The following is a 26,723-nucleotide window of genomic DNA, read 5'->3' as shown; positions in this document are numbered from 1 at the left end:
TCCCCAGGTCCTGTCCCCCCCATTAGCTTCCCCAGGCAGCAGCCTTGTGAGGACGATGGCCGCTGAGGGTTTATTAAGACACTGCAGTCTGGGGTGGGGAGCAGGGACTTGTCACCCAGGAGGCCAGCGTCAGCCTGCGTCCTGCACCCTCTCCCTCAACTCCACTGGGCTGACCGAGGGCCCGCAGGGGAGCCTCAGGCTCCTGGCTCCCCCAGGCCTGACACCACTGATGTCACTTACTGGGATGTCCCCGAATGTCTCTTCTGCTCTGTGCCCCTCAGGATCTTGACCCCTGGAGTGAATTCCTAACACCTGCCCGTGAGGCCATCAGTGTCTCCACAGACCACAGTGCCCGGACACAGTAGGCGCCCCATAACTGCTTACTGAGTAGAAGGACCAGCCACTGAACCCTGACAGCCAGGCCGGCCTTATCATGCCTCTTGCTGGGCGAAACCCTTCTTCCGGGGTCACCATGTGGTGGACTTGGGGTCCAGGCCAGTCCAGGACCCACTGGAGCCTTAAAAATGAGCAAGGACTAGTCAGAGGCCCAGCAGGAGGCGACCCTGAGCTCATAAAAGGTGATCATGGAGGTCACGGTCTGGGCTCTGGAGAACACAAATGGGGTGGGGGAGAAGGGGGGGCCTGAGCGGGGGTGTCAGGGCACGAGGGTGCACGGCCCAAGAACCACATGATGCCCTTCCAAGCCGGCTTCTATGCTTTTCCAGGCTGATCCCAGCTGCCCTCCACAGTGGCTGCCTCCGGCTCACGTCCTGAGTCAGAGACAGATGGACGTGTGTCGTCAGGTCCCATGGCTGCTGGGACGGCCACGATTCTCCCAGACGTGCTCTCACGTGGACTTGGCAGTGGCCCCGAGGGCGTGGCTGCCCCTGTGCCCCACAGAGCGAGACAGGCCCTCCGCTCCCCGGCCCACTCACCCTCTGGCCCCGACCTGACGCCCTTTCTCGGATGTGCCGTAGGTGTGCATCTCCTCTTCCAGAAGCCACTGCATTTCCAAAAGAACTGGGACTCTGTGGAAACTTCTCTTCTCCGCTCAGCCGGCCCCCTCCCTTCATGTCACTTGCTTCCCTCCCCCTTGCCAGGCCCAGCTCCTTGACTTCCCGAGCCTGCGGACGTGCACCCACCCCCCCGACCTCTGGGCTGGCGGCAGCTCTGGGTATGTCTCCACCCCCACCCAAGGAGGCTCCATATCTTCTTAACGGTCACCCGTTTTGTTTTCTACTCCCAGTTTGGGTCACTGAGCAATCCATTCACCAGAACAATCTGGAGCTGATGTCCGTCCCTCCACGTTCTCTTCCACGGGCTCTGAGTCCAGTTCAGAATCACAGGAGCAGGAGCATCGGGCAGAACTAAAAGCTGATTATCCCCAAAGCACAGAAGGGGGTCTGTGTGCCATGAACTCTCAGTCTGCAGACCTTCTTGGAAGAGTGCATACATCTACAAAGGCAGCGGTCGAACAGCCCCCTGTGTGGCTGCCCCCAGCCTGCTGGGTGTGGGCCAAGGTCAAGGTGCAGCCAGCAGCGGCTCCCCAGGCCCACACTCCACTTTCGGCAGACCCCGGGTGAAAACCCCCCAGTGAAAATCCCCAGTGAAAAACCCCCAGCCAGCCTTTTCTGGTGCATAAGGACCCAGGACCCCTGCCCAGGCCACAGAAGTTAAGAAACAATAACGCAGCTTCGTGGTCCAGTGTAGGGCCCAGCAGGCTGTCGTTGACTCTAAGTCTAAAGTTCTTTCTTGTCCAGCAAGAGAGCGGATGTCCACTCGAGAGATGTCCGCCATTCTAGAGAAGGCAAATGTCCGGGAGAAGACAAGAGCCCCGATTAAGGGTCCTTGCTCTATTTTTATTAGGATCAGAAGGCTCACAAACGTGGTGATGGACGTGCACAAAGAGAAAATGAAACTGTGAATGTTAACTCATGGAAGCGAGGGAAAGGGGGTTCAGGGGTTTGGGTTAACGCAAAACAAAATCCTGGCGCTGGGCGGATGGGAAGACAGGAGGCGCCGTGTCCGTTTATCTTAACTAGCCCAGGGGATGAGACAGACAGGGCACGTAACCTCAGGGCTAACAAGGCACCTTTCTTTTGTTAATCAGCTCTGCTCTGGGCAGCTTCACCCACAGTGCAGCGGTCTATAGTCCTAAGCAGCTGCTTACCTAATTTGGTCCACCCTTCCTGTGAAAGCAGCTTTCTGCTATGGTACTATAGTCTGGGCTGGAGACCTTTGTGAAGGGACAGGTCTGTGACCCCACCCCAACCCCTGGTCCAAGATTTCAGTGAGCATTTATCTACTCAGGGTTTTATTTCCTTCTTGAGTCAGGTTTTGTATTTTTCTAGAAAATTGCCCATTTCATCCAGGTTTTCAAATTCTCAAGTATAAAGCTCGTCGTAGGATGCACTTAGGATTTAAAATAATTAACAGACCATATTTTTACTGCAGTTTTTAAGTCACAGCAAGGTTAAGTGGAAGTTAAGAGACTTCCCATATATCCCGCCCCCACCATGCACAGCGTCCGTCAACATCCCCCACCAGACGGGGCACTTGACACCCTCCATGAACCCACACTGATAGGTCATCATCCCTAGTTCCCACTGGTGCCCGGTCTGTGGGTTCGGACAAGTGCAGGACCTGGATCCATCATCACAGCACCATACACAGGCGTCTCCTCGCCCTGCAGACCCGCCGTATTCTGCCTGCTCATCCCTCCCTTGACCCCTGGCAACCACTGCTCTTTTTAGTGTCCCCACAGTTTTGCCTTTTCCAGAATGTCTTATAGATGCAATCACACAACACGCGGCCTTTTCAGACTGGCCTCTTTCACTTTATAACATCAAAGCTTCCTCCTCAAAGTGTCTTCTCATGGCTTCACAATTCATTCTCTTTGGCGCCAAATAACATTCCACTGTCTGCACGGACCACTGTGTGAATCCACTCACCTACTGAAGGACATCTCGGCTGCTTCCAGGTTTTGGCGATTATGAATCAACATCCGTCTGTAGCTTTCTGTGTGGACATAATTTTACACCTCTGGGTGACTACCAAGGACAGCAGCTGCTGGGTCATACAGGTGGGGCAGGTTTAGTTTCGGAAGACACCGCTGAGCTGTCCATGGTGCTGAACCATCCTGCATTCCCAGCAGCCATGGACGAGCATTCCCACTGCTCCGTGTGGCGGAGTCTTGTTTGAATTTGCATTTCCCAAGGACATACCATGTTGAGCCTCTTTTAAGGTACTTATTTGCCATCTGTGTATTTTCTTTGGTGAGGTGTCTGCTAAGGTCTGTAGCCCATGCTTTCATCAGGCTATTCATTCTATTGTTGAGTTTTAAGGGTTCTTGTATATTTTGGTTAACTGTCGTGTAGCCAAAGATTTTTGCAATGATTTTCTGCCCGTATGTGGCTTGTCTTCTCATTATTTTTTTTAATGTTTTTTTAAAAAAATTTTTTTTTATTTATTTTTGAGAGAGAGAGAGAGAGAGACAGCACGAGCAGGGGAGGGGCAGAGAGAGAGGAAGACACAGCATCTGAAGACAGGCTCCAGGCTCCGAGCTGTCAGCACAGAGCCCAACGTGGGGCTTGAACCCACAAACCATAAAATCATGACTTGAGCCGAAGTAGGACATTTAACCGATTCAGCCATCCAAGTGCCCCCTCTTTTTTAAAATGTTTTTTTTTTGAGAGAGAGAGAGAGAGAGAGAGAGAGAGAGAGAGAGAGTAAGTGGGGGAGGGGCAGACAGAGAGGGAGACACAGAATCTGAAGCAGGCTCCAGGCTCCGAGCTGTCAGCACAGACCCCAGTGTGGGGTTCGAACCCACTAACTGTGAGATCATGACCTAAGCTGAAATCGGATGCTTAACTGACTGAGCCACCCAGGCGCCCATCTTCTCATTCTCTTGATGCTTATTTTTAAAGTCTCTTCAGCTGTAGTTGCCTTTTTTCTTCTAATATGGATTATATCCTTTAGAAATGTGTCTCTTCTTCATTCAACAAACATTTATTCAGCCTTTACAATGTGCAAGTGCTATTTCTGAAAGCAGGAGATGCGCCAACTACAAAGCAGACCAAGACCCCACCCTGGTGCAGCTGTGCTGTTCCTCTGTTCTTTCCATTTGTTACTCATTTCCATTATTTGTGCTGTTTTCTCTTCCAGCAACTTCTGCTTCTGTATCATGCTAATCTTCATGGTTTTTCTTTTTTTGCACTTTTGCTCTCATATTCTATTTCCAGCTTAAATTGAATGTGGAGCTAAATTCTTTTAAGTATCTATTGTCTTCTAAGAATGTATTTTTAAGGCTATAAATTTTCCTCTAATTACTGTGTTAGCTGCATCCCCCAAGTCCGCTACTTTAGTTTCTTACTGTCGTTTTGTAATTTCCAGTATGATTCCACTTATACTTTAGGAGGTTATTTATATGTAGATGGGAGTTTTGGCATTTAAGTTTTCTCTCATTGGTTTTGATTTTTAACATTATTGCACTCTGGACAGAACTTATGGGCCTATATACTATTGAGGCTTTGGGTTCTTAAAATTTCCTTTGTGACAGGTCAAACGTTTGTAAGTGTTTCTCATGTGCTAGAAGTAAATGCACATTGTTTGTGGAAAGCAAAATTCCATTAGATCAAAAAATGATTTTTCTTTAAATCTCTCCTTTTTAAACTTCCCCTGCTCAGTCCACATTTTCTGCAAGAGGTGCGTTAGCACATCCCATGCGCCGTGGAAAGGCCGATCTTTGTCCGCAGTTGTGTCGCTCTTTGCTTTCAGATGGGGCTACGTTTTTTTATTTACACAGACCAGAGACTGGCATGCTCTGTGATCGTAGGACATACGTGCCCCTTTGTCCTGTGAATGCTCTTCAAATACGTTTTAGGAGAACACAGATATTCTCAGCCATGCTTTCTTTTGGTTAATATTTCTCACACTTTTTTTCATCCTTTTATTTCACACTTTGTGCCTAGGTGTATCTCTTGTAAACAGTATGTTACTGGATTTTATGGGGTTTTAAAAAGTATGATGCGAATCTCTTTGCACAGGTGAGTTTAAGTTACCATGACCCCTTGCTTACGTGGACTTACATGGCCCATGCTATTTACCACATTGTCCCTTTGCTTTTTCCAGATCCTCTTTCCAGCTTCTCTGGACTTGATCAGTTTTGTTCATTTGCTTTCTTTTCCCCTCTCCTGGAAGTTATACACTCTATTTCTACCCTTAAATTAAAAAAAAAAATTTTAAGGTTTATTTATTTTTGAGAGACAGAGACAGAGCATCGATGGAGGAGGGGCAGAGAGAGAGGGAGACACAGCATCCAAAGCAGGATCCAGGCTCCGAGCTGTCAGCACAGGGCCTGACGCGGGGCTCAAACTCATGAACCACGAGATCATGACCTGAGCCGAAGTTGGACCCTTAACCAACTGAACCACCCAGGCACACCCCTTCTACCCTTAAATTTTAAATAGTTTTTTAAACTTGCATTTTCTAAGACATTCCCGAGTAACCCGGCTGAGCAGGTCCGCAGCCGCCTGCCGCAGGTCCCTGAAGATGGGGGGGGCCGTGGGTTCTCTGCCAACTCACCCACTCCCCGCCAATGACGGGAGAATCCCATCACAAGGTTCCCCTCTATCCGAAAGTGGACCATTCCTAAAATCTTCCCTAAGCCAAAGTGGCATAAAGGAAAGAGACAATTAACATTAACTTATATGAAAAGATGTCTCAGTATTCCCAGACCCAAAAAAATCACCTCTTAGGCTTTTCTGACGCCTTAGGGCAAGCACATCTTGCTAACGGATGCACGAAGTAGCTTGAGATAAGGGACTGATGCCGACAGACATGGTTCAGAGCTGTGGCAGCCGGATGCTGAGATGCTGAGTGTGTGGTGGGGAAGGAGCTGGGCGACATCATTCTCGCTGCATCTAAAACAGCCCGTTGTGGAACCAACGCTGAATGCCATTTTCCCCTTTTGCCTTTTTTCATAAAAGCGACAGTCCTCTCTGGATGTCTTCTGGTTAGAGAAAACAGGTACCAATGTGGGTTTTTCGTAAAAGTGACGTGGGGTAATGCAAACTTTTGAAAAGCAGGGGACACCTCTACTAGAAATCCATGCTGGAGAAGCACTCAGAAACATAGATGTTCATCACAGCATCATTGGCAATGGGAGAAAACTGGAAGCAATTTGATGTACAGTAAGGGAATAAATGAATTATGTTAATCCATGCAACACAATATTATGCAGTCATTAAAATCATGTCTGACGAATTTTAATGATAGGAGAAAGCACTTAGGATATTAGCGCTGCGAGGTGTCCTCTGGAGGGCTCTTTCTTTCTTTCGGCAGGAAGGAAACAGACGCTGCCCAGCGCCGGGGGACGTGAGGGAGGCTGGGGTCGAGGGGAGTGATATGACGCACCCCCTCCCCAAGAACGGCTAAGGCCATCCCAAGTGTGGGTGAGGACGTGGAGGAACGAGGACCTTCGTGCCCTGCGGTGGAAATGTAAACTGGAAAACCACTTTGGCAAAGAGTCTGCCATCATCTACCAGAGTGGCTGAAATACACCACCCGGCCCTGCAATTCTACTTCCTGACGAGCACCCGGCAGGACCCTGTGCCAAGGGACACGCACGCGGTGTTCACAGCAGCAGGATTTGTAACAGCCCCAAACTGGAAACAACCCAAATCTGTTGTGGCCCATTCATACAAGGGGAAAGCGACAGAAAGGAACAAACCACAGCTACCCCAGAGGCGGCGTCCACAAGCAGAAAGCGGGGAAAGGCGAGTCGCTCACCAAGAGGGATCCTGTGCAACTCCTTCAGACAACAGAGCTGGGGTGGCGTGAACGCTGGGAAGAGGGGCCCCCCGGGAGATGCAGGGTGCGGGCCAGGGGCTCTCCTTGACCACAGCTGTGGAGCCCGGTGCCTGCTTGGGGATCACTCACGGGGCACTAGATTTGTGAGGTGCCCCCTTCTGCGAGCATTACACTTCAGTCTAAAAGTAGAAGCGACAACGAAAGCCGCTGAGAAAAACATAAAGACAGAGAGAGCAGACTGGTCTTCCATGGTCACGAAACAAGCTGCCACCAGCTCGGCCCAGGGCCGCCCTGCAACTGCCGACGGAGCCCCACGTCTCATGCCCGCTCCCCCCACTCGACTGTTACTGATGGGCGCGTCTTACTGACCTCTTGTGCCCCTCCTCCTGGAGAACCGCCCGCTTTCTGTGCTGTGCGCATTCTTATTTCCAGAGTTACTTCCAAGAACCCTGTACGTATTCAGGAACGTAAGCGTCTCACGTGTCTGCTCAGCTTGCTATCACTGATCTTCGCCTGGGCGCTGGCCGTCCTCACGGCTGCTCCGCGCTGCATCGGCCTCAGTTGTGTGGTCACTGGCATCACGCTAGGAAAGCCGTTGGCCACTCCCTGTTATAAAAATATCTATTTGTATTGTGGGCACTTTAGGGAATTTTAATTTGTATGTTTAAACCCATCTGTCTGGAATGCATTTGGATATGTTTTTTTCCCTACATGAACAATCAGCTTCCAATTGGCAAGGGGACGGGCTGGGAGTTAGATCCTTTGCGTGTGGTCACACGGCGGCTGCTGAATCAGGGGCTACTGGACGAGGGAGGCAGGCCTGGAGGACGAGCGGGGCAGACCCCTGGGCAGCCATGACCCACGATGCCAACGGGCAGCAGGCAGGGGGGTAAAGGAGAGAGGGTACACTGGGGTGGGGCAGGGCGGGGGGGGGCTGCGGGAGGGCCCCCACTGCCTGACACGGAGCAGTGGTGGCCCACATCCTGAATAAGCTTCACAGGACGGTGGCTCTGACCGCACACCCACCGGCCGTGCCCCAGCGGGAAACGTCCAGCTCAAGGCAGACGGCACCCGGAGGCCCAGGCACGTCAGAGACAGGACTGGCCTGTTCAAACACAGAGGGGGCTCCTCCCACCTCAGAGCCAGGCTCGGCACCGGCACAGAAGCCCTGCCCACCGGCTCGTCCTTTGGGGCACACAGGCCTCCACCCCGACCTTTCCCTGCCTCCCAGGACCTCACCCCTCCCTGGCGTGTCTGACCTTGCTGGGACCCGGCTGCCCCAGGAGCTCGTCTCTGGCACTTTCCACGTGGCAGCAGTGCTGACAGGCAAGGCCTCCCCAGGTGGCCTGGCAGGGGGAAGCTCACGGGGACGGGGGTCAGGGGCGTACCTCAGGACCCCGGGGCTCGAGCCACCTGTGGGGGCTGAGACCCCGAAGTGGGCCCGAAGAACCGGGCCACGAACGCCAACAAATCGTGACTACGAACAGCAGTGGTGGCCAGCTCTGAGCTGTGACCTGCACCGGAGCCTTCCGCCTTCCAACCGGGGAGGGCCGCTGCGTCTCCGTCCCGCAAGCACAGTGACAAGGTCTGGGCGTCAGCCCCAGCTCAGCGCGGCACTCAGCCACAGGGGGAGGGTGAGCGTTGTCACCCGGCAGGGTCTCCTGCCCCCACCCAGGGACGGCACCTGACCACACCCCACCAGTGGACGGCATAAGACGGCAGAGAGCAGAGCACTGCCTGGGGAGTCCCCACCATGGAGGGAGGTGCGGACATGGGGTGCCGAGGGGCACGGGGCACCGTAAAAGCAGCTGACAAGCTGGGGCTCACGGGGCCAAGAGGGAGGGAGCCAGGAAGCAGGGATGGCTACATCTCGGGTCCCGGAAGGCACTCGACTGCTGTGGCAGGGTGGGGAGGCCCCTCCTGTCCCAGGCCGGCCTGGAGGTGACCCCCAGAGGTGCAGGGCTGGGGTTTGGGGCCCAACCCGAGTACGACTGACCCCTGCTCTGCCTTGAACCTCTATCTCCCTGAGGGGTCCCCCCGGGATTCGACAAGACTGGGTGCCACGCCCGGGCCAGGTCTGGCACACATGCCCCACCCTCAGCTGTCCCTGGGCTCCCCGCTCTCCTAGGAGAGTCCTTGAATCAGGCAGAGGCTGGGGTTCACTGCATCTTTATTCCCATTTGAACACATCGTATTCCAGACAGAACACCCTTTAATCGTTCCAAATCGACCTGCTCAGACTCATAGGCACTCGCGCATCAACAAGCCTGCGTTCAACTTCAGGGTCAGACACACACGCGCAGGAAAATCCATGCGGAACCTCATTTAAAGTCGCAGATCCTCCTGTTTGAAGAACAAACGGCCTCGAGAGGCAGATGTTTGGGGGGCCCAACACCTTGGCCGCACGGAGCGCTCTGAGCTAAGACAGCGGTTCCTGGGGGCCGGGGTGGGGGAGGGGCTGCCTGCACACGGCCATGGGCGGCTCTTCCTGGAACCGGGTGCCCCGGCTGAGAAAGGGTGCAAGCCGGAGGGCCGCTGGGTGCCGGAGAGGAGCCCCCGACCCCAGGGGCTGGGGCTCTGAGGCGAGCCCTCTGCTGACCTGGGGGCACCTCCCATTCACAGAGCATTTTGTGCTGACTTCCACACCACATGTAATGACCGAGGAATGTTCTTAATGAGAAAAAGGACACACATGTCACACGTGTGTATGTACTCAAGTCCCGTTTGCAGCCTCCCCGCAGCGTCCTCACGCCGAGCTGTGCAAACACGGGGCACCGGCCTGGCTGTTCCAGGACCGGAAGCAGGTGCCAAGGACAAGGGCCTGTCCCGGCTGAGGGGTCGGAGTTGTCCCCAGAGCCTCGGAGCATCCACGTCCCTGCCAGCCACACGCCTGCACAGGCAGGGGCGGGTGGAAGTGTGCCGGGACCCCGCAGAGCCCCAGGCAGGCCAGTCCAGAACCTTCCGCACTTGGGCTCTCTGCTTGGTGACCAACGAACGGCGGGGAGCACGCATGTCTGTAACCCGCCGGAGAGGTGGAAGGTGCGGCCAGGCTGAGGCGAGTCGTACAAGAGCTCCGATTACCGAGGCCGAACCCTGCCCATCCTGCGGGCCCAGCGCAGGGCGCGGGATCCCCGGCCTCAGCCTGTGTGGCTCGTCCCCGGGGCCACAGGGCCCTGAGCCCCTCACCTCCCGGTGGAACAGCACAGGGGCTCCTAAGGGCTGAGGACTCCTTTTGAAGAGGACGGGATGCAAAGCAGGGCCTTTACTCCGCTCCTCCCCCCTGCTCCCGAGCCAGAGCCTCACCAAGAGAGAAGGGACAGCCACAGCGAAAGTGACGGCAGTTACAGGAACAAGGCCAACGCCCAGAAGCCCTGTGGGGACGGAGACTTCACAGGTTAGGGCGGTTCACTTCTTATTTTGTCTATATTTTATTCTCTTTCACTCAACAGAATAGGATTTTTGCATTTCAAAGCAGGTATGAGATGGCCACCACCTCCTTCGGCCCCTGGCACCAGACAGCAGGCCTCTCCCGGAGGGTCTGGCTCTCGGGCTGCCGCGCCCTGGGGGCTCCAGGAGGTGGTCATTTGGCAAGGACGCTCCGGGGACAGGGAGGGAGACGCCCGCCCACCCCTGGCCCCCTGAGCGGCCAGGACCCTCCCCTGGCTCTCTTTGGTATCTCAGGCAACAGAGGCGCCCCCGGCCAGGCCCCCGCCCTCCCCTGCGCCCGGGCCTGGCCAGCCCCCTGGAGGGCAGGCCGCTCCAACAAGGCCTCTCCTTGGCCACCGGCCCGCAGCCACGGCTGTGCTGGCCCTGGCTCACTTCTTGTAGTGATTGGGGGCGTCCGCGAAAGCAAACTTCAGGCGGTAGGCCTCCGCCAGCAGCAGGCTGATGTCTTCATCGCCCCAGTGGGCCGTGGGCAGGTTCTGAAGGAAAAGCAGCAGCTCCTGGGGGGAGACAGACAAGCCCGGGTCAGAGGAGGTGACCAGTAGCGGGGCGGGGGCTCCCCTCGGTGGGGACTGGCCAGCAGTGGGGATGAGCCAGAGGGGGCTCACAGCTTCCTAGACGCCGTGAATCGCGTCCCCTCCCCTCTGTACCCTGAAAGGCCCCAAGCCCCGTGGCCAGGAGGAAGGCCCTCATGTGCCCCCCCATCCCTTTTTGGCGATGCTGCTGGGACGTGGAGGGCAGTGCTACCCACGCTTCACAGCTGTGACCTCTCTGAACAGACCCCTCGCGCTCCACGGTGCGGGTGCTGGCCTGGGTGGCGGGGGGGGGGTGCTGGCTGGCTGCAGGTGCGCCACCCCAGCCCAAGACCCTGCTGAATCCAGAAGTAGGGCCCCCTACCCCCTGGCCTGGGTCGACTTCGGGCCCAGATTTCTTTGCCTCCGGTGACATTCCTTCAGCAGGGACACTAGGGCCATCATGGACAGGTGTGTGCCCCTGCTGGGTAGGCGGGGTGGGGGGACACACTGTGGAGCCCCTGTCACTGTCTTCACTTGATACTCTGTGTCCAGGAAAGACCGGGCTGCAGACCCTCGGCTGCCCCCAGCCCACCCCCATAGGACACAGGAACTATCTCAAGAGCCCACGGTTTGGAAACCAGAGTCAGAGATACGGAGGAAGGTGCTGGAAGGGAAAAACACGGCCCAGGGCCTCAGCAATACATGCAGCCCTCCCTACACACTGATCAGCTCCTCTGACGGACCACAGTCCTCGTCCAGAGCAACCAGCGACACCACCAAGGGCGGAGTGGGTCTTGGGGGCACAGGCCCCAGCATCCAGGGGGGTTTAGCAGGACTGGGGAAGGCTGTGTGGCCAGGATGGCTTCCCGGGTGTGGGGGGGGGGGGTCTCCAGGGAGGAGGAATGGGGGCCTGGGTCATGGGGTCAGGGCAAGGCCGGAGGCCAGACTCCCTCTCAGGGGGCAGGCTGAGATGCAGATACCTGCTGGCTCTAGCCCCTCCCACCCGCCCAGCCCATCAGACCAGACCCGAGTGAGCCCAAAGGGTGGCTGGGGTTCCAAGGGTCCCAGCAGGGAACAGGGCACAGGGAGGGCCCCAGACTGGGGCTGCCCCTCCCTGCCTGCCAAAGGGGAGACTCACACAGGCCCCACCTGCCGAGCCTCCTGTCCCCGCAAGGCTGCGACCAGAGGGTGGGAGGCATGAGGAGGGGCTGCCAAGAGAGAGGCAGGTGCTCCATTCACATCCTGGCCCAGCCCTGGGCGGACCCTCCTCTCTGAGCCCCACCCCTTCATCTGTGGGCCAGCGCTGGGAGCGCTCAGGCCTCGGGCTCCGCAGCACGTCTGGACTCACACCCGCCACTGCCCGCCTCGGGGGCGTGGGGGGCCTCAGGCTCCTCATCCGCAGAGTGGGGTCTCAGTTCCCGCCAGGGGCTGGGTGCGGAGCCACGTGGCGCCTCGTGTCTGCTGTGCCATGCAGGGCGCTCCCCCGCCCATGAGCCGCCCCCAGGACCCCCCTGCACCGGCGCCTCACCGCTGCCGCTTTACCCCTTCCTCAACCCCATTTCCTGTTGCATCTGGGATACTTTGTGGGGGCCTTGAAATTGAATTCACGGAGCAAATTTCAGTGGCAGAATGTCCCCAGGGACACATCAACATCAATCTGCTGTCTTTCACCATTAGGTGCAACTTACACGGACGCCAATCCAATTCTGAGCAGGTCGTAAATAAATACCTTTGGTTTTATTTTTAATCCACTTCGCTTCATATTATCATGACCTCGCTACTTGCGAGGTGAGAAGCAATACCCTCCCATTACGGTAACTCACCAACCCCGCTGCACACTCAATTTCAGAATCTAATTTAGTCCCCCAGGTTCACTGGATGGAGGGAGAATAGAAAAGCCCGGCGCCTCGCAGCCTGCAATGCTAAAGAAGGAAAAATCTATCCGGGTGACCTTTACGGGAGGCAAAGAACACAGCCAAACGCGTCCTTAAATACAGATTTCTTCTTTAAAAAGGCCTGTCTTATTTATGCACCGGGCAGAGATGGCTCCGATCCGGGAGGCACGGACAGTTATTGGCCATGAGCTGTTTTGCATTACCCACATCATTCAGGTAAAGGGCCATCGCTCGTGAAGCTGTCAGCGGGTCACATCCCAGGGGTCCGGCCCTCCCTGGGGGGGGAGGGGTCTGCCTTTGAAGCAACGGTGGACAGGAAGGGCTGCGTCCCACAAACCGCAGAAAGACGAAAGGAGCTCCATCAACAGAGCCCTGCCCTGTGAGCAGACATGACAAGTGACAAGGAGAGGAAGGTTGGCTCACGACGCTGCCGTCCTAAGAAATCAGACGAGTCGGGTCCCTGTAAGTCTCTCCCCGGTGCTCCACGAGATGCCGCTTGTCAACACAGCCGCAGCAAGAGTGCGCCCCGGGGCACCTGCCGTTCACTGCTAGCCCGTTACCACGTGCTCCGTGGGCACCTGACCTGTGCTGTCTGCGGGGAGGGCCCCGCCCGCACACTCAGAGGTCTGCGCTTCTGAGCCCTGTCCACACCTCAGAATCAGCCGGGGAGCTCCGGAACCCCACTAACACCCAGGTCGAGCCATGGGACAGCCAGCCCGGAATCCCAGGGGTGGGCCTGGACATAACGGCCCGCCTCTCGGGATGATGAGCAGCTTGGCCCACACTCCGGACACCCTGACGCTCCATCGTGAGCCTGTGGATGGCAGCCAGACTTCCCTGTCACAGGCCATCCCCCGCGGAGGCCACCAGTGCCCCCCTCCCAGGTACCGGCGGGCCAGGTGCGCACAGCCCCGGCACAGGCAGGGGTGTTGTTGCAAGCCCCCGGGGAAGCGGGTCAGAAGCCCCGAGCTGGCCGTTCCCAGCAACTCACCACCACAAACAGCAAGGCACAGGACACCTTCCACCTGGAAATGGGTGGGTTCCAAGAGGAACCTGCTAACGTGAGACAGCAAACGTTTTCACTTCAGGTGCTTCTCACCAACAGGGCTTTATTTTTCCAGCCTGATGAATCACACCGCCATGTGCAAAGCAGGATTACGTGTGTGTCCCGGGAAGGACGCAATGGTGACACGCCAGCACACCTGGGCTCCAGGAGAGTGGGCCGGGGCCCCTCCCAAGCCCCCAGAGCTCCCTGTTTGGCTGGCCCCTTGCGGAGGCTCCCCAGAGCGTGGGCTGAAGTGGCAGGGCGAGGGGGCGGCAGGCTACGGCTCAGCCGTCAGAGGACCTGGGTCCAAGCCCCGCTCTGCTGCCGTCATGACCCCACGGCCCTCTGCCACGGGGTGACCGGCCTCCTCTGTGACATCTAAGTGCAGGCATCCCTGTACCCCTGAAACAAAACGTCCGGGCCGAGGTGGCGCTCGGTGTCAGCGCTTGGTGGCCCAGTGAGCCTGCCCGCCAACGAGGCTCAGATCCCAGTCCTGCCTCGGTTGGTCACGCGACCCTGGGCGAGCCTCCCGACTCTGTACCTCAACCCTCATGTGTCAACGGGGACAAGAACGTCCCTCCCTCCCTGGGTCGTGAACGCGTGCAGAGTGCCCGTGACAGTGTCCGTAGGTACAAAGCACAAACTAAGTGTCCCCCGCGGCTGCGAGGACCCACCACTACGGGGTCGTTCCTAGGATTCAGTCCCTGTTAACACTCAGTCATCATCGCCACAGTCACCGCTAGTGGTCAAAGTAAGAGTGGTGGGAGCAGCAGTTTTGATAAATAAGTGATCATCCGTGGGAAACACAGATAGTTTAGCAGGTAAGTTTAACAAGAAATGCAATTCTCGCTGGATGGTCCGCCCAGAGGGGCAGTGCAGGCACGCAGCGGGTTCGGGGGACAAATGTCCAAGGGAGGAAATGCATCCCAGGTGCTGACCCGCAGCCGTGGACCCGGGGAGGCCCTGAGCCTGCGCGGTGGCACCGAGGCTGGTCATCCTGAGGCCGCCAGCGAACAGGAGAGGACACTGCTTCTCGGCCTCTTTGGCCCAGATTTTCAAGTTCTAACGTCAGGTACAAAATGAGTTATGTTTACCTTAAAATCTTCCCAAGGAGCGACGGAGCATAAGCTGTTAGGTGCACCAGAGACAGGGGCCGAGCCATCACTCTGCTCTGTGCCTGGATCACACCTGGACGGGGCTCTCTCTGCAAGCCCCTCGGCCTCCCCCTGCAGCTGACAGATCCGGGGCCGCTCGGAGGGACGCTGCCCCGCTGCTTGGCCACAGGGCTGCAGGCTCCAGGCCCCAAGAACACACCCCTTGGCCAGTGAAGGTGTCTGGCCCTCCCTGGGCGACAGGAAGTTGGGTCTGTCTGCGGAAGAGAGGAAGTGGTGTGGCCAGCACCCGGTGGAGGCGTAAGCGGGTGTCTCCCGCCAGAATAGCAAGTCAGGAGCCACCGGGCGAGAAAGGACAGGAAAGGACCCAGGAAGGGCAGACGCTCCCGACCTCATCTGTCCGTCCATCCCTTTGCTCGTGACTGCGCACCGAGCGTGGCCTGTGTGCCCAGCACAACGCAGCAAAAGCCAGCAGCTCTGCCCCCGGGGGCCCAGCCTGAAGGGGCACCTGAGCCGGCATGTGCAGAGGTGGGGAACGGGCGACAGACAGGTACGTGACCACGAAATGCATGACATTCGGTCCTGCGCAGTCATGACCGGCCCTCCTGTCCGCCAGCCACCGCTGAGCCCCCATGGGTGTGCGTCACGGAGAGCGCACCCCAGACTTCTAGGAAGAAGGGCCTCCCGTCAGCCCGGCCACCACAGAGCCCCTCAGGTACCCATCACAGAGAGCAAATTCCGGGTTTCTAGTAGGAAGTCTTCACAAAATCTGTCAAGTGCTTCTTAATAGCGCTTATGTTGATTAGAGGTTGAAAGACGGTATTTCCGATTTCTGGGTCAAATAAAATATTAGCTAATTTCACCTGGTTTTCTCCACTTCTGTGAGGCCACCAGAAAACTTAAGATTCCCCACATGGCACGGATGACGCTCCACAGGACGGCCCTGCTCTGAGGAACACGAAGAATCCCACTTTCCAGCTGTGCCTACTGCCCCCCACCCCCCACCCACGGCGAGCAGCCTGGCCTGCAGATGGCGTGGACCAGTGCCTTTCTCCATGGACCCCCGGGCAGAGAGAACATTCCGGAAGGCCCCCACAGACAGCGGGAAGGGCGGAACACATCGACGCCTGCTCCTCCGTGTGGCACAGAGCACACAGAGGTCAGCTTAAAAGCTGTTCGAGTCAGGGGTTTACAAATTGCCAACTCGCAGAGATGAATAAATTAATCACGACGGGGCTAAAAGGGCCCATTTGCCGACCCTTATTATCTCTCCCCTTAACTGGGAAGGAAGAAACAGGAGTCCCTCGCTGACACACGAGTCAGGTAGCAGGGCTAATTGGTTTAACTCCCTTTTCCATCCACATTCCGACGTTCGATTTGTGCAGCTTGGCTAGAAAACCTCACGGCTTGGGCACTCCGGCCATCTGCAAGGCAGGCCCTGGTGTCACCCGGGGGGGCCTGGGGGCGCAGGGCAGCAGCATGGGGCTGCTGGTGGGTGGGCCTTGGGCACCTCCCAGCCAGTCTTCTGGGGGAGGAGACCAAGGCACAGGCAGGCCGGACGCCTGGAGCCAGGCCCTGGGTGGCTTGGAACCCACAGCGCAAGGCGAGGCCACAGCCCAGGCGGCCGGCAACCCCGGGAGTTGAGCCCCTCATCTAGGAGGTGGCCACTGTGACCGGGACCGCCTCCAGGCTCGAGGGCCTGCGTGTCAGAGCTGAGCCGGCTGCAGAACAGGTGCTACAGGAAGGCGTCGGCCGCGTCACCGTCATCCTGTCCACACCCGAGGTCCCGGGCACTACTCACGGCCCCTCAGAGGACACAGGAGCAGTCCCTCGCAGGGCTGTGCTGAGAATGGAGTCAGCACACCCGGGTGGCACGATGCCTGGCTCGCGGGAGCCCGTTGCCATGCTGTCACCACTGCCACCACCAGGCCACCACTGCCACGCCTACTCACAGCTGAAGGTGGATGGATCGGTACCCGTGTCCCCCGGGTGCTGACGTGCACCCTCTGTGAGCACAGGGCCGGTCGGGCCACTGCAGCCGGCCTCCCGCTCGCCCTGCTCCCGGGCAGCGCCTCGGACCACACACTGCAGGGGTCAGGGGTCATGGTCCCCCGAAGCCATGGCCCCTGACAGCCGGCAGAGGGACAGGTCATTTGTATTCCTGCCCGTGCAGGAGCTGCTAGGGTCTGATCCATATTCAACATAAAATCTCTGTTCTTGGTAAGTACACGTGTAAAACAGCACATAAAAAAGCGGCCCGGATTAAATTATACCAGAAGGGGTTGAGGCGTCTGCCGCAGTGCCGGCGGCACGGGGAGAATGCTAACGGACGCCGGGAGCTCCGGGCTGGGCCTCGCTGGGCACCCCCGGGGGCGGGGAAGGGGCGGGGCGGGCACGCAGGGCGAGCACAGGAGCCGGGACCCGTTGGGCCATCTTCCCTGGAACGGCGTGGCTCCTCTCCCGCCGCGGTCCTCTCGCGTCTGCTCCTGGCGGCCCACCTGGGCCAGGATCGCTTCCCACGGGGACAGCGCCTGCCCTGCTCCAAGTGTCCCCACGGGTCTGTGGGAGCAGGCGTGGCAGTGGCTGCCGTGGACTGGACTGCTATTCAGCCTGTCATGGCCACCCGGGGCCGTCGTGTGCATCCGCGGTCAGTCAACCACAAAGCTGCCCTCTGTGAGTTGCTCACTTTGTGCCAAGCAGCATGCTGCACGGCGACCGGGACGACCAACCCTGGGGCACCCACCCCTCATGTCTACAAGGATCCTGGGGGACCCCCACCCCCAGTGCCAGGGGAGACTGGGGCTGCAGAAAGCAGAGTCAAGCAGGCTGGGCGTGGGGGCTGCCCACCCCAGACCTGAACCTGACCACCACACGGCACTCGCTGCCTGCGGGGCTGGGTGCTCGGAGGCACCGCCCCGTCCTGTGTCCCCACACTCCTCTCAAACCTAGAAGGGCATCTCACCGGAGCCCTGCAGCCCCGGGCTGGCGGTCAGACGGCGGAGGCTAAGATGGTGGGTGGGGTGACGCCGGGGGAGCCAGAAAGTCCCTCAAGGAGGCGGGGGGCCAGACCTGGTAAACCACGTCTCTGTCCCACCCCCCGGTCCTCGGTGTCTGGGCACCGGCCACGGCTGGGAGGGGCCCTCCCTTCTTTGTCTTAGCCCTTCTCTCTTCATCCCACGTGGTGCCCTTTACGTCAACAGATGAAAGAACACAGGCCACAACCTGACATGCGGTGGACACGCAAGTCACCGCTCGGGAGGGCCAGTCCTCTGGCCAAGCTCCTGCCCGTGCAGGAGGACCCGCCCAGTCCTCTCCTGCGTCCCCACCAGTGACTGACCCAGCCCAAGAAGGGAGCCTCCCTGCCCTCTCCAGGGTGGTGGCTACACTGTGATGTCCTCACGGTCACGTCCTCACCTCACCTCCAGGACAGAGAAGTGGCTGGGTAGCACCCACTTGCCCGACGTGGCCCCCAGCGCCCGGCTACCCCTGGGGACGCTTCCACCCCCACCCCCCAACCTACAACAGCTGATTTCTTTGACAATCCAGTTATTAGCTTGACAATCCTGTCAAGTTCTGGACCAAACCAGGGCTAAAAATAGAAGCTGGTGACAGCCGGCTGGGACAGACGGCCAGCTGCCAGGCTGGCCAACCCGCTGGTGACAGCCTTCCACGAGGTGCAGAATCGAAGGTGACACCGTCGTAGAGCGATCTGAGGCCCTGATGGCTCAGGGAGGCACGCTGTCCTTATAGTTAATTTGATACTTCTTTTCCAAAAAAGGAATTCTAAACAGAATTTGGGTCCTGAAAACACGAGCTTGGCACGAGTGCCCCAATCCAGGCAGCCTTTCTGCTTCACGTGTCCACACTCACCAAGGGGCGTCCTGTCCGCACACAGGGAGTACCCGAAGTCCCGGCGCGGCGATCAGAGTCGCCTCCTCCCGTGGGCACCTTTCCGCCTTGAGGGACGTGGGGCCAGGCGGCTAGTCACAGACAGGGCACGGCAAGATGCCATTGCGGAGGTGTCCTCGCGGAGGGCCCACTAGGGAAGGACGCGCACGTCCAGGAGGAGGCCTGCTCACCACCTCCAGTGGTCCCCCAGTGTCGGTCCTCCCTGATCCTCCCCTCTTCCTGAAGCCCCCCCCCCTCCCCCCGCCAGCATCCCCGTGCCTGAAGCCCCCTCCCACTGCCTGGCCACCTTCCAGTGTCCTCAGTAACCCTCCTCAGTGCCAGGCCCTCTCTGCCCCTGCAGCCCTCCCCAGGGGATGTCCTCCAGGGCCAAGGTCACCCCCCATCTCTGCCCCCACCATGACCACGCCCTGAACTCACATGTCTGACGGCTGCACACCTGCACGCCCTGGCGCCTACCTGGCGTCTAAAAGGGTCTCAAACTGGGCACGGCTCCCCTGCCCTGGCCCTGCCCCCCACCAGCCCTCCCCACCCCCCTGCGCTCAACTGGGACCAACACAAAGGGGCCCACGCTACCCTCCTCAGCCCTAGGTGGCGGCTGAGACACCGAGGCTTCCTCTCCGCCAGGGAGAAGGGCCGTCAGGCGGGGCCGCGGCTGCGGCTACAGCCCGGGCACGAGCACATTCCATAGCAACACATCCCACCTCCAACGGCTGCGTCTAAACAGGTGGTGATGCTGATGTGCACAGCTGACTTCAGACTCGCTGGCAAAATGGCATTTTCCTTGTGCTGGACGCCGTAAATCTGTTTCAGGTCTGTGTCTCACACCGACTTGCCCGCCGCCGGGGAGGCCGGGAGGACAGACGCGCGGTGTGGCTCAGCTCCGCCAAGGCCAGCCTTTGCACCCGCGCCTACCGGGAGCCGCCGGCCTGGCTCAGGCCGGGGGGCCGTGGGGGGTGCGCCCAGAGCCACAAGAGCGGAGGGCGGGGCACACGTCGGGGAAGCGCCTCAGGGCACCTGGGGCGGGTGCAGAGTGGCGGCACCCTGAGGTGGCAGGTCTGCGTCATGGGCTCCCGGTGAAGGAAGCCGCCATTTTCTCCCTGACCGCGCTGCTCCAGAAGCTGCTCCCGGACCCTCGGAGGCTGTGGGGAGTGACTGACCCCCACGGTGTGAGCCCCGCGAGCCCACCCAGGGTCCGCCCTTGGGGACCACACGCCACGGGACCCTGGGCCCCATCTCCCGCAGCATGAAACTGGGGAGAACAAGGTCATCCGCCTCACCGGGCACAGCAGGGTCCGATACGAGAGGACGCGAGAAGGGGCTCCGTGGCGACCGTGTAATCCCGGGCACGTGCCGCGTGTCCGCCACTCTCCACGAGGGGGTCTCCTGTGTCCTGGTCCCATGTGGATGCAGGGACCGTGCAGAGGGCACGCAGCACCCTAAGCTGGTTGGGGGGCGAGACCCAAGGGGGAAGGGCCCGCTCAGGAGAGGGAGCCAAGGAGGCTGCGAGGCTGGTGGAGGCTGGGGCACTGGCCCGGGGACCTGGAGGTCACTGGAGGTCCCTCACGCGTGCCCAGTGGTCAGCACGGGGCTGGCTGCGTGCCTGCTGAATACGCACGGTGCCCACAGTGGGCAGGCCAAGAAGCGAAGGACTAGGCACGGAGGCACCAATAACGCAGGTGCAGACGGGCCAAGGCACAGGGAGCCCTGGCAGACCCCCCGCAACTGAGCTGGACGGAGAAGGCTCCGGGGCCCGCTGGACACACCGGGCGAGGCCCAGAGGTCAGAGTGCAGGGTGAATCCTGGGCCATGGCGATCAACTTAAAAAAATACTTTCAGAGCACTTTTGGATTCACAGTAAAATTGGGCAGAAAGTACAGAGCCTTCCCACCTACCCCCTGTCCCCCCAACAGCCTCCCCCATTATTGGGTTCTCCCACCAGATGCTGCGTCTGTCGTAACCGATGGCCCCACAGCCACACATCACGGCCACCCAGAGTCCGCAGTCCCACACGAGGGTTCACGCTGGGTGTTGTACGTCCCAAGGGTTTGGACGAACAAACAGTGACACGCGTCCACTGCTGTAATGTCACACAGAGAAGTCTCGCTGCCCTGAACATCCTCTGTGCTCCCCGTTCACCCTTCCCTCCTCCAAACCCCTGTTGATCACTGGTTCTTTCACTGTCTCCACGGTCGTGCCTTTTCCAGAATGTGACGTGGAGCAGGAATCGGCACGTGGCCTTTTCATGGGCTTCTTTCACTCACTGATGTGTATTTAAGGTTCATCCCTGTCTGTTCATGGCCTGGTGGCTCCCTTTGCTTTAGCCCTGAAGAATACACCCATCATCTGGATGGACCACAGCTTACGTGTCCATTCACCTGCTGAAGGACGTCTTGGTGGGTTCCAAGTTCCGGTGATTACTACGAATGAACACCCGTCGGTAGGTTTCTGTGTGGACGTAAGTGTTCCACTCCTTTGGGCAAACTGCTGGGTCGTATGTTAGGAGTCCGTTCACCTTGGTAAGGAGCCACCACGCCATCCTCCACGGTGGCCACGCCATCCCGCGTTCCCAGCGGCCACAGACGAGCGTCCCCGGTGCTCCGCGTCCTCGCCAGCGCTGCGTGCCGTCGGGGAGGCAGACGCCAGCCATGCTGACGGACGCGATTCTCGGTGTTGTCGTCTGCACTTCCCTGACGGTGCGCCATGTGGAGCACCTGCTCGTGCGCGGACTTCCCATCCGTACGTCTTCTTTGGTAAGGTGTCCGCACAAGATCTTCTGCCCATTTTTTAATTGGGTTGTTTTCTTCTTGAGTTTGAAGAGTTCTCTGCATACTCAGGACGGCGGCCCTTTATGAGATCTATTTTGCAATGATTTTCTCCCCGGTCTGCGGCTCGTCTTCTCATTTTCTTGACAGCGTCTTTCACGGAGCAGAAGTTTCTCATTGTAATGCTGTCCGGCTCATCAATTATTTCCTTCACGGATCGTGCCCGTGGAGTTGCATCTAAAATGTCATCACCAAACCCAAGGTCATCTAGGTTTCCTCCTCCATGATCTTCGGGGAGTTTTCGATAAAACTTTACGGTTTACACGTAGGTCTATGATCTAGTTTTTAATTTTTGTGAAGACAGTAAGGTCTGTGTCTACGTTTTTTTGCATGTGATGTCTGGTTGCTCAGTGCCACCTCCTGAACGTCTTTGCTCCTTTGTCAGGGATCGGTGACTGTATCTACACGGGTCCACTTCTGCACTCTGGATCCCATTCCGTTGATCTGTTTGTCTGTTCTGCCTTTGGGGACACCACGCCGCCTTGTGGGGAGTCTTGATGCCCAGGAGGCAACGCCTGTCCTCCGACGGTCTTCCTCTCTGTATCGTGGGGGCTGCTCTGGGTCCTGTGTCTCCATATGAACTTTGGAATCAGTCTGCTGACGTCCCAGGGCGCCGATTGACTTGGGATTATGAAGAGGCGAGCTCACAGGGCCCCGGGGGCCGAGCTCCCAAGGGCTCTGACCACTGCTCTTCTGACGCCCTGACTTGAGTGGTGGGCCCCACCCCCAGCCCTGGGCTGCAGGAACAAGTGAGGATAACCAGGAGGGGCCTGGACACCCGGCTCCGGACCTGTGGTGTCCTGCTCTGGACCGGGAGATGCACTAGTGAGGACACCCCTACTGACGCTGATCTTGGGGTGCCCCCCACATTTTTCTCACTTCATCCAGCAAGCTCAGGGAAACGTACTATATCCGTTTTACAGATGAGAAGCTGAAGAACTGACTTGCAAAATGGCTTTTCACAGCCATGCGAGAGGCAGATGACCAAGCCAGCAGGCTAAGCCCCCCACAAAGTCAGCAGGACCCAGGCCGCACTCTCTTAGGACAGACGAGGGGTCCCGGTGTTCACTCGGGTCCAGAGTGAAGGGTTGGCAGCGGGCTGGGCCCACGTGGCCGTGTCCACGCTGTGCTGAGGGCACGATCGGTGCTGTGACAGGTGCAGGAGGCGGTCCAAGCAGGCCAGTCCCGCAGCCCTGAGCTCAGTGCCCCGCACTGGGCTGCTGCTTGCTGCTCTTGAGCGCAGACCTGCCCTCGCTGCCTCTGAGGAGGAGGTGGAAACAGGCGTGAAACAAACACAGGGTGTCTGCTGGGTGCAGCCCCGGGGGGTGGGCCCCCACCCTGAAGGGGCTCATCTGAGGCGGGTGAGAAGATCCACACTATGGAGCGGATAGGGAAGGGGCCGGGCCAAAGGGCTCACAACAGCCTCGAACTTGGAGGTTGTGATCACCCAGGGTCCACATCATGAGCCTCACCACCCTCTTGGAAACCCCCAGGGAAGCCATCACATCCTCAAAACAATAAACGTCTAAAAGCCCAGGTGCCTGGAGCCTGGAGACCTCAGCGTCCCCTGGACTCCACACACACCAGCACTCGTCTGCTGGGGGCTCCCGTGACACCCGTGCCAGCTCTGCCCTTGCTCCCGGCCTATGAGCCCCCCTGGGCAGGGGGGAGTACAGGGTTGCCCCACCTCACCTCTACACCACTCCCCTGCCCAGCCCACTGCTGAATGAATGAGCCCCCCTACAAACCAGCCAACGCAACCTTCCCATCCGCATGGCAGAGCAACCCCCAACCCAAGTTCCACTGCACCCCTGCCCCCTGCAGAAGGTCTCAGGAACCAGCCAGGCCTGGGCACCCAGGCAGGGCCTCCTGGTTATGGACAGATGGCACATGACCTCAGGGGGACGCACTTCTGGCACGGCCAGCCCTGTCCCACCACATCACAATTGCTGAAAACAGAAGACACCTAGAGAGCGTCTGTGGAAGACAGAGACACAAGATGCCAGGTGCAGCCTGACTGTGACACAAGGTGAAGGTGTGTCCCCCACCTCTCTGAGCACACCGCACACGGGCCCCTGGGTCCCCACAATGCCGGGGCACAGGCGTGCGTGAGACACAGGCGGACGGTGCACGTGCAAGTCCTCTGACGAGACCTCCAGGGGCGGTGAGCCAGCTCGCACGCAGGATCCTCTAACAACAGTGAACTGTGCTCACGTGAAGCTCTCACAAACGCTGGTGACACGTAAGGATGGCCAGAGAAAGTTTTCAAAAGAACAAAATAATTTTCAGGGGCAGAGATGTTTTTCTGTTTATAACTGGCAGCTTCCGGTTCCGGTGAATGCAGGGGCCACTGGGCTGGTCTTACCATTACTTCTCAGCCTTCTTCTGAGCTGTCTTCACGGTGGGCCACGCCCGGCGCCCACACTGGCCACGGTCACAGCACCTCTGCATCTGACATCACCTGCTTTTATCTCTTCCATCCTGTGACAACTGGTTCGCTTTTCCCGCCACCCTGAACCTCGCTTTTGACCAATTCCCGTCTGTCTGGCTGCAGGACAGTCTGGCGATACTCAGTAGGCACCACGCTCTCAGGGGGGCGGCTGGCTGGCGGTATTTGAGGATGCAGGAGTGCGTGAGCAGGTGTGTGCCCCCCGGGAAGGCGGGGAGGCCCCTCCCGCCCCCCTCCAGGCGCAGCAGGAAGAGACCTCTGGCTCTTGTCCTAGAACGTGGGCTCGCAGCCCCATCCGGAACGCCATCGGACTGATGATCTCAGAGTGCTTAAGGGAGGCGTGGGTGCGCACTGTCCCATCCGGGCGGATGGACACTGAGCGGCGCGTCCCTGCGGCGGCCACACCCAAAGATGCCGAGGCCTGGGCTCTCTGCTGCCGGGAACGGAGCTCACGGAGTCTCCTAACGTGCCCGTAGGTGCTTCATCCGGCAACCGTAACCAAGAGGCTACAGCTTGATTGCGGGGTCTGAGCTGGAGACACAGGATCCATGGCTCCATCCTGCGGATTTGGCGCAGAAACGCCTGGGCTCTCAGGTGAAAGGGGCCCACACAGTCGGTGACCCAAGAGCTTCCGCCTGCCTCCACTAGAAGGTTCTCTATGCCACAGAGAACACCCCACGGCTGACGTGGACCCACGTTAGGCTGTGAAGGTCATACAGCTGGGGAGCGCACTTCTTGAAGAAGGAAGTGCAGGTCAAATGTGAGTACAAAATCAGGAGTGTGAGTACGTGGTGACTTAGAAAGGACACAGAAATCGGAACCGTTCACAGCATGTTTAGGGCCGGCGAGAGCACAGACCGCGACAGCTGCCCGCCAAGTAAGATTCTCGTTAGCTGCCTAACACACCTGCATCGGACTCTCCCTAGGCTTCCGCTGCGTCTTCTTCATTGCCTCTTCCCGCAGCAACGCTCCTGGAACGGCACGCTTTGGGGGAGACAGAAGGTACCACGCCGGCTTTCACAGCAGCGGCCTGCACCTGGGGTACCCACTCTCGGGGGTTCCGGAAGCAAGCTCGGCCTTTCTGGTTGTCACGACACCTGTGATGAGCAGGACTGCCGGCCGAGAGGCCTCTGAGCAGAGAGCGGCCCCCCTCCTCCTCCCTGACCTCCCTGGGTCGGCCCCAGCACGAGCCCCCAGCCGTCACCCGGGGACACGAAGGATGGTGCCCACCAGTCTCCCCGGGAGCCCTTCAGCAGGGGACACGGGCGGGGGCCCCGGGCCAGCGCTACCCCTCACTCCCACCAGTGGCCTCGGTGCCTCACCAGCCCCGGCTGTCAGAGGGCATAGCGACAGTGCCAGCCTGAGGGCGCTGCTGCGCAACAAGGCAGAATCCACTTCCCACCATCGGCAGCCCTCCTCACGGCAGTTCCGGTTATAGTCACCACCCACGCGGCCGGGGTTCAGCTGCACCAAGCCACTCGGTCTCCCCCCGACTCACGTGGTCTGACGAGGACAGGACCTCCCAGGCCTGCACCCCGTCCCCTGCAGGGACCTGGGCGACAACAGCACCCGCGTGCCCCAGGGCCACAGGCGCCGACCCTCGCCCTGAAAGCGAGTGTGAGCACACCGGGCAGGGTGTGTGTGTTGGGGCCGGCGGGTGGGTCTGCGCACCGCCCACGGGACAGGCAAAGGCAGGTCCTGTCAGCCTGTGGCTGTCTTCCCGGGACCCCTCCTGGCTGGCATCGGCAGGGCCCAGGAGGCGGGGCTGGTGGGTACCGGATGCAGAGAAGCCCTCTCACCCTTCTTACGCTGCGCCCGTGCCAGAAAAGGGCCCTCTTGCCAATGGAGAAGGGCCCGCAGGGCCCCTAAACACAGAGACCCTCCTAGGATGAACAGACATGTTCTGAGCCAGGAGCTTTGGGAATGCAAACGCCCCGTTCCGGCCCAGGTAACCACGTGCTCCACTGCAAGCCCCCGACACCCCGGTGCAACACGCCGACACCTTCCGAAGGCCGGAGAGAAAGGGCCCAGCTCAGGAAGGTCAGAGTGGGGGGTGCAGGGGTGCGGCAGTATGGGGGCCAGGCTCTCTTCCTACAGAAGAGCCAAAGGCACTGATATTTCCTAGCATCCTCAAGCTGGGTGTGTGGGAAGGTTCTGTGCTTCCTGTCTGTAAGCACACAGTGCCAGGACACCACCGTCCAACGGTATCTGGCCTTACCAGGAGTGTGGGGCAGGCCAGGGGCCTTAGAGAAGTCTCTGACCGAAGGCCGGACTTGCGTGAGGCCCGGAGGGGAGTGTGGTGCAGGGCACTGAGTGACAGGAGGCCCCCCTCATGTTTCCAGCATGCTGCAGGCCCCCTCAGCTTCCCCCTCGCCCCCTACCCTGGTCCCGCCAGGTCTCCAGGACCTACGCCTGGGCAGGAACCAGGGTTTCGTGCTTCAGTAGCTGGGCTGGCCCCATGGTGCACGTACAGGCCTATGAGCATCTGTCTGAAGCACAGGGTCCCCAGGGGACACGGCAGGCAGTGGAGCGGGAGGGGACTCTGTGCTCCCAGGGGCCCAGCTGTTACTCAGATCCCTTACTTTCCATATAGTAGGCACAGCATCACCACTGTCCCGGGCTCTGGACTGTTCCACTGAGGCACACTGAAGGCCACATTCAAAAGGCAAGCATATTCCCAGAAGCAGTTCAAAACTAAGTAGCCTGCACAGCAGGGCTCTGA

At 59.0% G+C, this 26,723-nt stretch overlaps 1 protein-coding gene across 1 annotated transcript in view; it reads right to left on the bottom strand.

Moving 5' to 3' along the window:
• Positions 1 to 10,214: 10,214 nt before the first annotated feature.
• The window catches only part of TBC1D22A (TBC1 domain family member 22A), a 326,492-nt gene continuing 309,983 nt past the window's right edge, over positions 10,215 to 26,723 (bottom strand). The window contains exon 13 of the mRNA XM_043562939.1: positions 10,215 to 10,754. Within this exon, the coding sequence (XP_043418874.1) occupies positions 10,626 to 10,754 (129 nt within the window). The 3' untranslated portion in view covers positions 10,215 to 10,625. The remainder of the gene's footprint in view (positions 10,755 to 26,723) is intronic.

Source organism: Prionailurus bengalensis, chromosome B4, assembly GCF_016509475.1.
Source record: "Prionailurus bengalensis isolate Pbe53 chromosome B4, Fcat_Pben_1.1_paternal_pri, whole genome shotgun sequence".
Lineage (NCBI taxonomy): Eukaryota > Metazoa > Chordata > Mammalia > Carnivora > Felidae > Prionailurus > Prionailurus bengalensis.
The sequence above is the reverse complement of the archived record's forward strand: the minus strand, read 5'-3'. Positions and strand labels throughout refer to the sequence as shown.